Raw genomic sequence first — 14978 nt, 5'->3', positions numbered from 1 at the left:
CTTTAAAAACATCGGATACACATAATCTAAAAGGCTTGTCAATAGATCGCTGGGGAGGCTTAAAGGAATCTGGACAAAAATGCAAGAGGCAAGGTTTAATTTAAAATTAAATTTTTGACTCACTTCAATAAACTCATTATAATCCCACTTCTCCTTGAAAATAACTACTTTTTATTATTACTAATAGCAAATGAACTGTCACTAATATACACATTGAGCATCCGAATCCGAAACTCTGAAATCTGAAATACTCCAAAATCTGAAACTTTTTGAGCACCAATATGATGCTCAAAGAAAATGCTCATTGGAGCATTTTGAATTTCAGATTTTTGAATTTGGGCTGCTCAAATGTTAAGTATAATATAAATATTCCAAAATCCAAAAAAATATAAAATCCAAACACTTCTAGTCCCAAACATTTCAGATAAGGGATATTCAACCAGTAATACTTTGCAGTTTATAAAATGAATGTTAATCTCATTTAATTTCAACAATACTCTATGAGATATGTAAGGCAGGCAACTAGCTTCATTAACTGAGGAAGACAGAGCTAACAGTTTAAGTATTGCACATGTGGACGAAACAGGCAACTTACTTCCTCTGACTACAAATTCTATGCTTTTTCATACATGTGGCTGTCTCCCATAAATAACTCTAAATAATAATTAATACCAAGTTTATAATGCAGTAAAGCTAGAATGGCATTATACTTACCAATTTGTTCTAATAAACACGGTCCTTTATACCATTTTGTAAGTTCACTTGACTGAGATCTTGTGATTAGATTTTCACCACTGAGACCACTTGTAGGAATAAAAGCTACGTCACTCTCCTATTAAAAAGATTGACTTATGAAACTTAACACATTTTTAAAAAACTTAACAGATTCACCATTACCATAACTGTACCAAGTTTGCAAAAGCAACCATGTACTTTTTAAAAGGTAATAGAAATCACAGAACTACAGCCCCAAAGTTATCTGATCCAATAATTTTCAACTTTTTTGATTTTGGGAAACTTGCAAATTTATTCCAAAACATTCAAGCATTTGGTATTACATATGCCTGTTGGACAAATTCCTCCCTATCAATTTCCACATTCCTCTATGACCTCCCTAAACCCATACCATCTAATTTAATAGGTAGGATATAAGTATTTTGCTTATGTAAAAATCAACCCGAATGTTAAACATATGCAATTTTCTAAGGTGAAATAATCCAAAGAATATATTATATACAGGATATTCAAGAGGAAATAAAGCAAAGAGAATTAAACAAATTTAATAAGAATATCAAAGTATTAGTTTTTCCTCTCATGACTTAAGGAAAGTAACAACAAATAAATTTAAAATGATCTTACCTTGAAACCTGCTTGCTTAAGAAAGTGCCCAAGTTTTCCAGTAATCTCTTGAAATCTTTCTTGTTGCCACTTAACCTGATAAAGATCCAATTTATTTTTAAAACTATGCTTCAGAACATGATACATAAAATTTAAATTTGTGCAATGAAATATAAATAATCGACTAGATAAAATATAAATATAAAATCTATTAAAATCAAAACACAGAATATCAGATCTTGACACTAATACAATTCAAAAGCAATTTTCCCTAAAAGAGAAAGCCTAGAAATAATCTCCAGTACATTTAGAATTTTTTATATATGCTCAAAGTGACTTCAAATCTAGGGTGGAAAAGTGAGTATTTTACTCCCTTTTGCTTGGACCAAATGTTAGAATAAAATAAAATTATTAGCACCCCCCTCAAGCCAAATAGACTAAAAAAGTATATGTAATATGAACTCTAGATAATGACATGCCACTGCAGTATTTAGGGGTCTGCAACTTACATGGAAATGCATGCCAAAGAAATGGATTAATGGATGGATAAAGAAGTAGACAGAGAAACCAACATGTGATCAAGTAAGAGATAGAGTCTTAGTAAGTGGGTGTAATATGGGTGCTTACTGTAAAATTCTTTCAGCTTTTCTTTATATTTGAAATTTTTCATGGTCAAATGCTGGGAAAAAATTAAAAGTACATGTACTAATAATACCATAAAGGAACTAATAGCAAACATAGGTGAATCAGATCCCAGGGTAAGAAAATACCTAAGTAGGCTGGGTGCAGTGACCCACACCTGTAATCCTAGCACTTTGAGAGGCTGTGGCAAGAAGATAGCTTGATGCCAGGAGTTCCAGTCCAGCCTGGGCAACACAGAGAGACACTATCGCTCCAAAAAACTAAAAATTAGCAGGGCATGGTGGTACACACCTGTAGTCCCAGCTACTAGTGAGACTGACATAGGAGGATTGCTTGAGCCCAGGAAATGAGGCTGCAGTAAGCTATGATGGCACACAGCACTCTAGCCTGGGCAACAGAGCAAGACTCCATCTCAAAAAAAAGAAAATACATAAGCATAAAGACAGAAGTCAAAAGGAACTATTTATAAATTTGAGTATATCTCCAAAACATACCATAAACAAAAAGTAAAGTAACAAATTGGGAATGATATCTAAGAGAGGATAGAGGGGTGATATCTTTAATAAATAAAGTATGTTTACAAATTGATAAGAAAAAAATACAGTTCCAAAAATGAGCAAATTATATAAATTCCCAAAAGAAAAAACAAATTGTAAATATACAGAATATATTTACATACTAATATTCACAGAGGAGTACATTTTTTAAAAAAGAGGAATCGTGTTTTATATATAAATTGGGAAAACAATTGTGTAATAACAGCAGTGTTGATAAGAGTTAAGGAAAGTAAATACACCATATGTGCCAGGAGTAAATAACTAGAATTTTGCTCAAAGGCATTTTAATCATCAAATCTTAAAAGGTTCAGCAAATCTTAAAAGGTATATTCTCTTAGGCCCAGAAATTTCCATGGAAAGAACCATTTCTAAATATACACAGAGGAAATGTTCAAAAGTAGATGTTTAATAAATTACATTTTTAAAATAGAATAGAGCCATTAAAACAGCACCCTCTTTATCCAAGGATTATTAATTACTTGGAAACATGCACAAGAAGACAAGAAAATTATCTTTTTTAAAAAAGCAGAATAAAACAGATAACCCAATGCGGTAAATAAAAAGATTATTTTTAAAAATTGGATGATATATAAAATGAAATGTTATAAGTTGCTAGGTAGGAAGGAGAATTGGAAATATAGGTTTATTTCTGATTTTTATGCTTTCATTCCACTATAATAAACATGTATTATTTTATAATTTAAAATAATTTTTAGGTTTTAAAAACTAATTTTGAAAATAAGAAGACATTTTCTTGCTTAAAAATTACTAACATCTCATTTATTTAAGATGAGAACAGAGAATTTATTTTTAAAAACATGGCAATTGACTAACAAAATACATACTAGTCACATTTGAGGTCATCTATATGAGCAGAATAACATCTTAATTAGCATCTTAAACAAATCCTCACAAAGCCCTTAAATACCTGATCCATTTTATTAACTGCAACTGCAAGCTGCGTCACTCCCAGAGAACGGACCAAGAGTCCATGCTCTCGTGTTTGTCCTCCAGTTTCAAATCCAGCTTCGAACTCTCCCCTGCTGGCATCTACAACTAAAACAGCTACATCCGCCTAAAAAAGAAAAATAATTGAAACCAGAAATAATATTTCAGCATTTTAATTCAAAGGACAGATTATTCAATTAATTATGTTAATCAGATTTTTAAAGGAAGACCCTAACCACCACCACCAAAGCAAATCAAACAAAAGACTCCCAAAGATGGATTAAATTTTAGGATAAAAAAGTAACCAAAAATAATGATATGAAGAACAAGAAAAAATGTCCACATTTGATTATATAACAATTAAAATATCTAAGCAAAGGAGGAAAAACAAACAAAATTAAAAACATAAGTAAACAGCAGCTGGGTACAGTGGCTCACGCTTGTAATCCCAGCACTTTTGGAGGCTAAGGCAGGCAGATCATCTGAGGTCAGGAGTTTGAGACCAGCCTACCCAATACTGTAAAACCCCATCTCTGCAAAAAACACAAAAATTAGCCACATGTGGTGGCACACACCGGTAGTCCCAGCTACTTGGGAAACTAAAGTATGAATATCACTTGAACCTGGGAGGCAGAGGTTGCAGTGAGCCAAGATCGCGCCACTGCACTCCAGCTTGGGCAACAGAACGAGACTCTGTCTCAAAAAACAAAAAGAAGCATGCCCAGACTCTGTCTCAAAAAACAAAAAGAAGCAAACAAAGAGGGACAAACATTTGTAACATATAAGGTACAAGTTATAATCTCTATAGAGTCTTTACCAAAAAAAGAACAAAAAAACAGAAAACAAGAAGACATAGCTTTAAAGGATACACGTAAGCTATTTGCTAAAGAAATATAAATGGTCAACAAACATGAAAAAAATTCAAATTCAGTAGAAACCAAAACTTTTTAAAAAGTAAATTAAAAACATATTGACATATTCCCCCGCTCCGTTGTTAAAGATTTAAAAGACAAAATTATTTGCTGTAAGCAAGAAGGGCATTCTCAAATATTGCTGATGGAACTGTAGGTGCACAACTTTCCAGGGGGCGTTTTGATGAAAAGTATCAAGAACTTAAAAATTATGAGTATTTTACCTCCCATCAATTCTACCTCTAGGAATATATCCCAGAGAAGTAAGCACAGATTTACAAAGATATTCATCAGAATATTATTTAGAATGAAGAAAAAAGGCAAATAAATGAATTATCAAAAAGCAGCATATTCATCCTCTACAGCTATTGAAAAAGAGCCTTGTATAACAAGTTTTCTAACCTCTGTGGACCATCTTGTGAATCAGAAAGACATTTCTTTCAGACTCAAATTACACACCCCATAAAAGAAGCAAGCTAACCTTAGCTTAGCTCAGCTCACTTTCTTTGTTAGCCTCATTGAAACCAACTTTACAGGTTCCCACTATTCTTTTGTGTTGATGCCACATCATGTGGATCCAGCCTTTTAAAATGTGCAATCGACAATTTGTGCAACCATAGGTGTTCCTCCTTTTCATTCTTATCAATTATTTCTGTCAATGCACTGTAGGGGCATTTTTTAAAGAACACTCTTTTATTTTCTCTTTTACAGCGTTTGCTTTGTACGCATACCTGTTTGTCACAGAAATCCACTTTTGTGTAATCCAGGAAACAATGACTACACGTGGCATTCCCCTCTTTAGCTATCTAGAGACTGTGAATGATAATCACTTTCTCTCAGGGTCCTCTTATATTCCATCCACATCATTAAGTTCTCCTGCTTTCTGGTCAGAACAGAGTCCACAACAGCTTGTTTTTTTGTTGCTTCCCGAATGACTGTGCTGTCCAGTTTTTAAAAAATTTCAGCTGGGCGCGGTGGCTCACACCTGTAATCCCAGCACTTTGGGAGGCCAAGGTGGGCAGATCACGAGGTCAAGAGATCAAGATCATCCTGGCCAACATAGTGAAACCCATCTCTACTAAAATAAAACACAAAAGTTAGCTGGGCGTGGTGGCGCACGCCTGTAGTCCCAGCTACTTAGGAGGCTGAGGCAGGAGAATTGCTTGAACCCAGGAGGCGGAGGTTGCAGTGAGCTGAGATCGCAGCACTGAACTCCAGCCTGGCGCCTGGTGACAGAGCAAGACTCTGTCTCAAAAAATAATAATAGTAATAATAATAATTTCACATGTAATATATAATCCTCACCATAAGGAAAACAAATGGTCATAAAATAAGAATGTCTCAGATACTTTCTCACAATAGAACATTACAATTTAAAGTGAAGTATCTGGCCGGGCTGGGTGGCTCACGCCTGTAATCCCAGCACTTTGGAAGGCTGAGGTGGGCATATCACAAGGTCAGGAGTTCGAGACCAGACTGACCAATATGATGAAACTCTGTCTCTACTAAAAATACAAAAATTAGCCAGGCGTGGTGGCACGCACCTGTAGTCCTAGCTACTCAGGAGACAGGAGAATTGCTTGAACCCAGGAGGTGGAGGTTGCAGTGAGCCAAGATTGCACCACTGCACTCCATCTTGGGAGACAGAGCAAGACTCCTTCTCAAAAATATAAATAAAAATAAATAAATAAATTGAAGTACCATCCATATACTTTGTCTGGTGGGGCAATTTACACTATTCCCATTTCCTTTTACTTGTACCTAAATACTCCTGCTTTGTCACTACTCCTAAGTGCAGTCTTCACTTCCAATCCTTCATATTTTATAAAGCTGAACACTAATTTCCTCAATGAGATCCAGCTCTTTTGATCAAGGATTCTTAGATAAGAGCACAAACGGAAGCAGTCAATTTGAAAATTGGCTCTTTCACATATACTTGTAGTCAGTAACTGTTCTCCACATCTCAGGCAAGTTGTCTAACCTGTATGGGTTATCAATGTACTTACTTCACAGAAACACTAGGGGATAAATATAGTTTATATAAAACATTCAGACCTGTATTTCCAAGTCCTAGTCTCAGTAATTGAAAATCTTTTTCTCATTAGGTTTTCATAATAACTGTAAAACTCTATTTACCTTCTTAGATTAAAATGTGAAATTCATTGAATTGGTATTAAGATACCTAAGGCCACAAATGTTCTACCTAATCTTCCCTATTACGATCGCCAAAAAATTACTGGGCAATTTCTCTATTAATATTATATCTAGGCAATAGCTCTCGTCTTTGGGAATCCAAATGCCTACTACATGTTTTCAAGGAAGCCTCTGAAGATCAAGCAGAATAAAGTGATCTCTCTTCACAATGTGTATCTTCTCTGTTCTTCCTGGAGTGTAACTGTTAGCCTTTCATCTTCACGTCTCATATTCTACACTGTGATTTCCCTGAGGTGAGGGAGATGCTTTGTATGTTTCGTGTTTCCAAAGCCTACTACAATATTTTGTACACTGGGCAAGTTACTTAACATCTTTGAGTCTCTTTATTTGTTACATAATGGAATTCAATTAGATGATCTCTAAAATCCTTTCCTACCATAATTCCAGAAAGAGTTGGAAATAAATGATTTTTGTTTTTGAGGCAGGGTCTCACTCCCTTCACTCACAGCTCACTGCAGCCTCAACTTCCCGAGCTCAGGTGATTCTCCCACTTCAGCTTCCTGAGTAAGTGAGACTACAGGCACCTGCCACCACACCCAGCTAATTTTTTTGTATTGTTAGTAGAGAGAAGGTTTTGCCATGTTGCCCAGGCTGGTCCTGAACTCCTGGGTTCAAGTGATCTGCCCACCTCAGCCTCCCAAAGTGCTGGGATTACAAGCATGAGCCTCCACACCTGGGCCTGGAATAAACGATCTTTATAATAACTATGGCTCTAAGGTCCTAGAATTCAAAAGCATTTCTACTATAACTGCTTGTTCTGGTGTTTGTCTCTCCCATTAAACTATCAGTGCTTTGTAAACATTGTATTCCCAGACTGCCTACCACAGTGCTTGCTACATAGCCAGCATTCAAAAAGTAATCACTCAATAAAAAAAAAAAGAAAAAGACTCGCAGACACACACACACACACACACACACACACACACACACACACATATAAAGAAAAATCAAAACTATATTGTATTCTTTGGTAAATGCAATGAGAAGTACAGTTTCCCTCAGTATCAGTGAGGGATTGGTTCCAGACCTCCCAACCCCCACAAATACCAAAATCTATGAATGCTTAAGTCCTTTATACAAGAGGGATAGTCTTTGCATATAGCCTATACACTTCCCCTTGCACACTTTAAATTATCTCTAGATTATGTGTAATGCCTAATACAATGCCTACACATCACTTCACTTCACTTACATAGATTCAACACAGTACTCAGCATGTAGCAAATTCAAATTTTGCTTTTTGGAACTTTGCGGAATTCCACCACTCCCCCCACATATTTTTATCCACAGTTGACTGAATCCACAAATGCAGAACCAATGCATATGGAGGGATGATTGCATACTAATTTAATATATACTTCATAGAGTTGTTATAAGATTATATTAAACTAAATGCATATAACACCTAATATAGTGTCCGGCCCATATTCGATACTCAATTAACAGTGATAATTACTTTATTTCAATCTTTTATCACATTCAGTCCATGAATCTTGAATTAAATATTCTAAAATTACATATCAACTTTCTAAAATGGAATCAAATAATTTCTCATTTATCTTCATATATATTGTAATATATTCATACAATATCCTTTTTGGCAGACAAATGTTTATCTTAAAATTCTCTTTTTGGCTGGGCACAGTGGCTCACACCTGTAATCCCAACAGTTTGGGAGGCTGAGGTGGGAGGATTGCTTGAGCCCAGGATTTTAAGGCCAGCCTGGGCAATACGATGAGATCCCGTCTCTACAGAAAATTTAAAAATTAGCCAGGCATGGTGGCACAGGCCTGCAGGCCCAGCTACTCAAGAGGCTAGGGTGACAGGATCACTTGAGTCTGGGAGGTTGCAGATACAGGGACTGGTGATTGTGCCACTGCACTCCAGCCTGGGCTACAGAGTGAGACTCTGCCTCAAAAAATTACTCTTTTAATGAGTGGAACCCAGAAAATGGTTAATTGCTTGAAGTCACACTTTTGCCGTGTTACAGAACCAAGTTATTTTAACTCTTCCTGTTTTCCAGTAATCATCCATTATGAAAGAAATCAATGCCCTATATATGCAGTGCTATTTTCATTGCTTTAATCATTTAGAGTTACTGTGATGTGCAGCACAATGATGTTTTGGTCAATCATGGACCACATATACAATGGTAGTCCCACATTAAAATTATAATAGAGCTGAAAAACTCCCATTGCCTAGTGATGTCATAGCTGCCACAATGTCACAGCACCATGTATTACTCATGTATCTGTGATGATACTGCTATAAACAAATCTACTGTGTGCCAATTATATAAAAGAATATAGCATATGCAATTATGTACAATAGTTTATAATAATAACTATGATAGTGGTTTATGTACTATTTTTCACTTTATAATTATTTTAAAATATATTCCTTGCATTTATTAAAAAATAAGTTAACTGTAAAACAACCTCAAGCAGGTCCTTCAGGAGGTATCCAGAAGAAGGCATTGTTATCATAGGAGACGGCAGCTTCGTGCACATTATTGCCCCTGAAGACCTTCCAGTGGGACAAGACGTGGAGGTGGAAGACAGTGATATTGATGATCCTGATCCTGTGTAGGCCTAGGCTAATGTGCGTATTTGTGTCTTTGTTTTTCACAAAAAAAAAATTTTTTAAGTAAAAAAAAAAATTAAAAAAGCTTATGGGATAAGGCTATACAAAAAGAAAATATTTTCGTACAGCTGTACAATACGTGCTTTAAGCTAAGCGTTATAAGAGAGTCAGAAAGTTTAAAAATTTTAAAGTTTATAAAGTAAAAAAAGCTATAGTAAGCTAAGGTTAATTTATTATGAAAGAAAAATGTATTCTTAAATAAATTTAGTGTCGCCTGAGTGTACAGTGTTCGTAAAGTATACAGTAGTGTGCAGTAATGCCCTAGGCCTTCACATTCACTCACCACTCACTCACCAAATCATCCAGAGCAACTTCCAGTCCCACAAGCTCAATTCATGGTAAATGCCCTATATAGGTGGACCATCTTATATCTTTTATGCCCTATTTTTACTGTACCTTTTCTATAATATGTTTAGATCAGTTTAGATACACAATTACCACTGTGTTACAACTGCTTACAGTATTCAATACAGTAATATGTTAAGCATGTTTGTAGCCTTGAAGCTGTAGGCTCCATGTAGTCTAGGTGTATAATAGATGTTACCATCCAGGTTTGTGTAAATTACACTAATATGTCCACAAATGAAGTTGCCTAACAACTCACTTCTCAGAACATATCCTTATCATTAAGGGATGCATGACTGCAAATTATATTTGATTTTTTGTAGCATTCTTATTAAGAATCATGTAATTTACAAATTGCAATGCTTTTTAATACTACAAAGGAAGTAAATAAACCACTGGGTGAAAATACCCAAGCTTCATTATTTCTGCATAAATAAGCTCTTTAAAAAGATATAGGACTTGAATATATTGAAAGACATAAGGCAGATTCTGAAATATTCATGCCAACTTATCAATAAAGGAAATATGAAGCTATACCTCAAGTCCTTTACCATTCCTTTTATGATAAAGAAATTCATAGCTTTTAAACATTGTTTCTTTGTAAGAAATTTAACAAGATTTTACAAAGTACAGGTAAAAAGATCATGAACAATACAATATTGCTGTTTTCTTGTTCAAACTTGATAAAGGTTAAAACTTTCCATTATAAAATATTTTAAAAGTTAAAATCCTAGAATTGTAACCTCAGCATCAGGAAATTTTATAAAGTACAATCAGTACAGTATCATGAAGAAAATATCAGTTACCTGGGCTGCTCCTGTAATCATATTTGGAATGAAGTCTTTATGGCCTGGAGCATCCATTAATGTAATAACTTTGGTTGTAGTTTCAAACTTGGTCATACCAACATCCATGGTTACTCCCCTTAAACAAAACATAAAATGGTTAGAATGTATTATGTAAATAGTGCTATAGAGTAAATTAATAATTGTCTACATGACCATCTAAATTCTTAGGTAAAAATGGAAATTTTATTTATAGACCATTATTTTTGAATAATTAAATTATCAATCAGGACTGGAATGTCTGGTATCATAGAAGTCCATTCATATGGCTTTAACACAAAGTTGTGTTCGCAGTAAGAGCTCAATAAAAATGATAGTTATGCCCTCTTACCTTATTTCTTCTGTAAGAAATAGTGTAAATTGTGAACAAAGAAAGATATATGGGGACAACTCTAAATGAGGGAAAAATACTGCACATGAGAAAAGATAAATGAAAAATTACCATTACCAATAGGTAATTTTCTTCATGTTCTATGCTTATGCTTTACTAGTTATAGAAATAAGCTTCTAAAACTTTCATTTGCAAGGCTGGTCAGTATGTTACATATTTAGAAAACATGAAGTATCAAAGCAGATGCTTAATTTTTAAGAAATGGAGAGACATGAACAGCAGACTGCTTTTTATCCTATTTAATGCTTCTTGGAGACAAACACAGTGCCTTCTTTCAGCCACAAAAAAAATGTAGATTCAGATTAGTGAAATGCTTGGGATTCGAAGCTTTCCAAATTTCACATTTGTTTGGATTTGGAATATTTGCATATACGTAATGAGATATCTCAGGGATGGGACCCAAGTCTAAACACAAAATTCATTTATGTTCCATAAACACATTATACACATAGCCTGAAGGGAATCTTATGCAACATTTTCAGTCGTTTTGTGTGACCTGTCATATGAGATCAGATGTAGAATGTTCCACTTGTGATGTCATGTCAGCACTCAAAATGTTTCAGATTTTTGAGCATTTTGAATTTCAGATTTTCAGATTAGGGATGCTCAGCCTGTATAAGAAGGCCTAAGGAAGGTCTACAGGGACACTCAGTCATTCTAGGCCTCAGAAATTTAGATGGGGAAATCATGCAGGCAATAAACGAGGTCTGCCCCCAAATCATCCAAAGTAATGAATAATAATACTCCCTTTTACTACCGAAAGAGTACAACAATTAGAATAACAAACTATAGGTTTGCCCTAGCAATAAAGTAACTGTGGGTCTCCTTAGTCAAGACATTGAGTTTAACCTGAAAGCATGGGCCATCCAAGTTTGACAAAGTGATGCTTAATTCTCTTTAATAATTCCCAATAATCCAAGGACCACGGGCACCTTCAGAATAATGGTGAACTAAGACTTATTCTGAGATCCTCTGTAGACTGACCTAAGTATACTCTGCTGACCCAGCTCTGATTTCGATTTGTAACCCTAAGGATACGAAATGTCATTGCAACCCAAAGGATATGAAATTTACTCATTTCTGTTCTTCAGTATCTGAGAAGAATAGGGGATTTACAAATATTTAACATATTACATTTTGTAAATGCTATTAAGGAACATATGGTGGTGAGCTAAAACTCCCATTATATACCTGAAAGCATCTGCTATCTATGGAATGAAGAAATATTCTAAAACTTATATCATGCTGAGCAATAAAGAACTAGCAGCAGCAAAAATATGCCAATCAATAGATACATTATCAAAAAAGCTAAAATGACTGACCATTGTAGGATTCAAATCGATTATTAGTTCACTTGCCAGCTCAACTAAGATACTAGGTAAATTCAAGTGAACCATTCTAACTTAAATTATACCGTTCTCAATGTCTTTACCTACTTATTAGATAATGCAAAGAAAACTAAAAAGCTATATACTTTAATAATGTGCTTGTTAAACTGACAGGTGAAAATTATTTAGGCTTCTAATATTGTATCATATTACAATTCCATTGTTTTCCATAATTGGCAACTGTCCAGCTAATTTTTCTTACTAGGATAGAAAACAGGTCTGTGATACTATATAGAATTAAAGACACCCACAAAGAAAGATAAAACATTATGATACAAATTCCAGTTTACCAGAAGAGGTAAGGAATACTGTGACCTGCTTTACAGAGCATTATCTTATATATTATAATGGAGACTATCCAAGACTGCAAGAAAATACACATTAAAATGGCATGAAAATCCAGATATATTCTCCAATAATCAGACTGAAGACATTAGGGAACACAGTTTAATCTCCTTGTTAATTTGGAACACAGTTTAATCTTCTTGTTAATTTAAGACTTTCACAGGACTTGGTTTGTAAAGAGTTATTATTTTGACACAGTTGATATATCTGCCATGACATTATCAAGGTGTCCTTTGGCTCTCCCATCCTAACATGATATATACTGTCACTCTAAAAATACTTCAAAAGAAATACTATTCTTTGGCCAGAGTATATTAGTAGCTGCATATTCCTATTAGAATCTCCCCAAAATTAGCACTCAACACAGTAACAGAGAAAGATAAATAACTGACTGCATTATAGCTACAGAATTACTTGTTTGCTGACTGTCTCATAAAAACAGAATATATAAAGTATAAAAATGAATTGTTTAGTAATTTGAATTTGCTGATTACTTAGATTCTAGACAAAAGAGGTTTTACTATAGTTACATTTCCTTTGTAAGCTGACATGAAATTAAAAGTCTTACTCATAATTTTAATTCAAAATCAAGACAATTTGACATATACTTAAGGAAGTGACAACTGAAACTTATCCCATAGAATAATTAGCTTATGATTTTTACTGTTTTTTTTTCTGCATGGCTTTTGTTTTACTTTGTTTCTGACAAACATTCTTTTAATCTATTTCCATAAAGTTCAGGAGTAAAAACAGTATGTAGATTACAGCAAAAAAATCAAAATATTTCCCTGATACTTAAAAGCTATTTTCTAAAAATAGTCTCTAAAGTATTTCATATGTTTTACAAATTCAAGACATATTATACACTTATTTTAGAAGACTGTATGACTTCAAACTGAAAATTGTGAAATATAGTGACTACCTTTCCCTTTCTTCGCCAGTCTCATCCAAGACCCATGCATATGCAAACGAAGCTTTGCCAGCCTTTTTAGACTCCTGTTCATACTTATGCATAGTTCTTTTGTTTACATTACCCAGAAGATAAAGCATATGGCCCATCAGAGTACTTTTCCCAGCATCAACATGACCTAAAGAAAATTGATTCAGGATTAATACCAGGTACATTTCCAGACGTTCACATTGAGGCATTGCATAAATGTATAACTCAATATTTCATGTCAGTGGTTTACAGTAATAATACCAGTATTTATCAAATGACAGTTAAAACATCTAAATAGAAAAAAAAAAAAGAGCATGTCTCTTTACAGAGGGGGTAAGTTTCTCAGATTTTTGGAAATTAAAATTGTCAACAAGACATGCCAATTTCAAAATGTTCACAAAACGAAAAATCCCACAACCAAGTGTAATGACTTCTTCGGTAACTTGGCATTCTCTCTCCTCAGGTGACTAGAAAGCATTATGAGGCTGTGCCTCCTCGCTTTCTGTCCATTCCACCTATGGAGAAACTCAGAATTTCCATGCAGCCACAAGACAGTGGGCAGGCAAAGGCATGGAGGCTGACGATCCAGAGGGACAAAGGGCATTACCAATGACCACTAAGTTGAGGAGCTGCTTCCCTCCTTGCCGCTTCTCTAGTTCCATCTTCACATCTATTTGCTGTCTCAGCTTGCCAGACTTTTTCACTGACGCTGGGGCTGAACTCTGCTCTTCTGATGCTTGAATCATGTGGGGTGGATTAGCAGATTTAGAAGCAGTCTCAAGAACATCAGAAGAAGCAATGCTGACATCTTCACTGGGCAGTCCCTTTTGAAGTGTGTGGAAACTATGACCATTTTCTTCAGAAGTTACTCTACAGAAGGCAGATAGGAAAAAAGCATTTTAAACCAACTCGACTGATGTTCTATAATGTCAGAAAGGCAGAAAAACTGTTTCTTCATAATTCTTTATACTCCAGACCAAACATAATGTCTGCTAAGTAGCTAGAGTCTGTTAAGGTAGAAATGATAAATAGCTAGACTCAAACCACACAAATACAGATGTGGAAGATCCCAAGAGAAAAACAGTGTACCAAAAATGAAGGTAAGAAGAAAAATCTTAAAATTAACTAAAATTCAAAATCTGAGCCCACAGCCTTGGCCATATAATCCATCCTATCAAAATCAATGGTATACGAAGAGGATATTTTGTAAAAATGGCACCAAATGTATTACTGGAGTAGAATTAGTACTAAAATATAGTTTTACCCCAACTCATCCTTTCAACATGATAAACTTATGATCCTTTTTACTATCTCCCTTAGGGGAGATAACTCTAAATGACTACAGTTCATAAACATTTTTGACAGTGGAGCTTTAATTAATTAATTCAACAAACACTTGATTTACTAAAAACTACAACATATACTAGGGACTGATGTTGAAAAGAAAATGACATAGAAATGAAAAAGCTAA

The 14978-nt window shown here is 34.6% G+C and overlaps 1 protein-coding gene across 7 annotated transcripts in view; it reads right to left on the bottom strand.

Moving 5' to 3' along the window:
* Positions 1-14978, bottom strand: part of HBS1L (HBS1 like translational GTPase) — a 94408-nt gene that overhangs the window by 24192 nt on the left and 55238 nt on the right. For all 7 annotated transcript variants that reach the window (XM_064360658.1, XM_064360657.1, XM_064360659.1 and 4 more), the window contains 7 exons: positions 14115-14377; positions 13490-13655; positions 10405-10522; positions 3466-3612; positions 1360-1434; positions 715-832; positions 1-69 (listed from right to left, as the gene is read on the bottom strand). In XM_064360658.1, coding sequence (XP_064216728.1) covers positions 1-69; positions 715-832; positions 1360-1434; positions 3466-3612; positions 10405-10522; positions 13490-13655; positions 14115-14377 — 956 coding nt within the window. The remainder of the gene's footprint in view (positions 70-714; positions 833-1359; positions 1435-3465; positions 3613-10404; positions 10523-13489; positions 13656-14114; positions 14378-14978) is intronic.

Source organism: Aotus nancymaae, unplaced genomic scaffold, assembly GCF_030222135.1.
Source record: "Aotus nancymaae isolate 86718 unplaced genomic scaffold, 86718_ANA_hifiasm-v0.15.2.pri h1tg000040l, whole genome shotgun sequence".
Taxonomy (NCBI): Eukaryota; Metazoa; Chordata; class Mammalia; order Primates; family Aotidae; genus Aotus; species Aotus nancymaae.
This window is presented reverse-complemented; position numbering and strand designations above follow the sequence as displayed.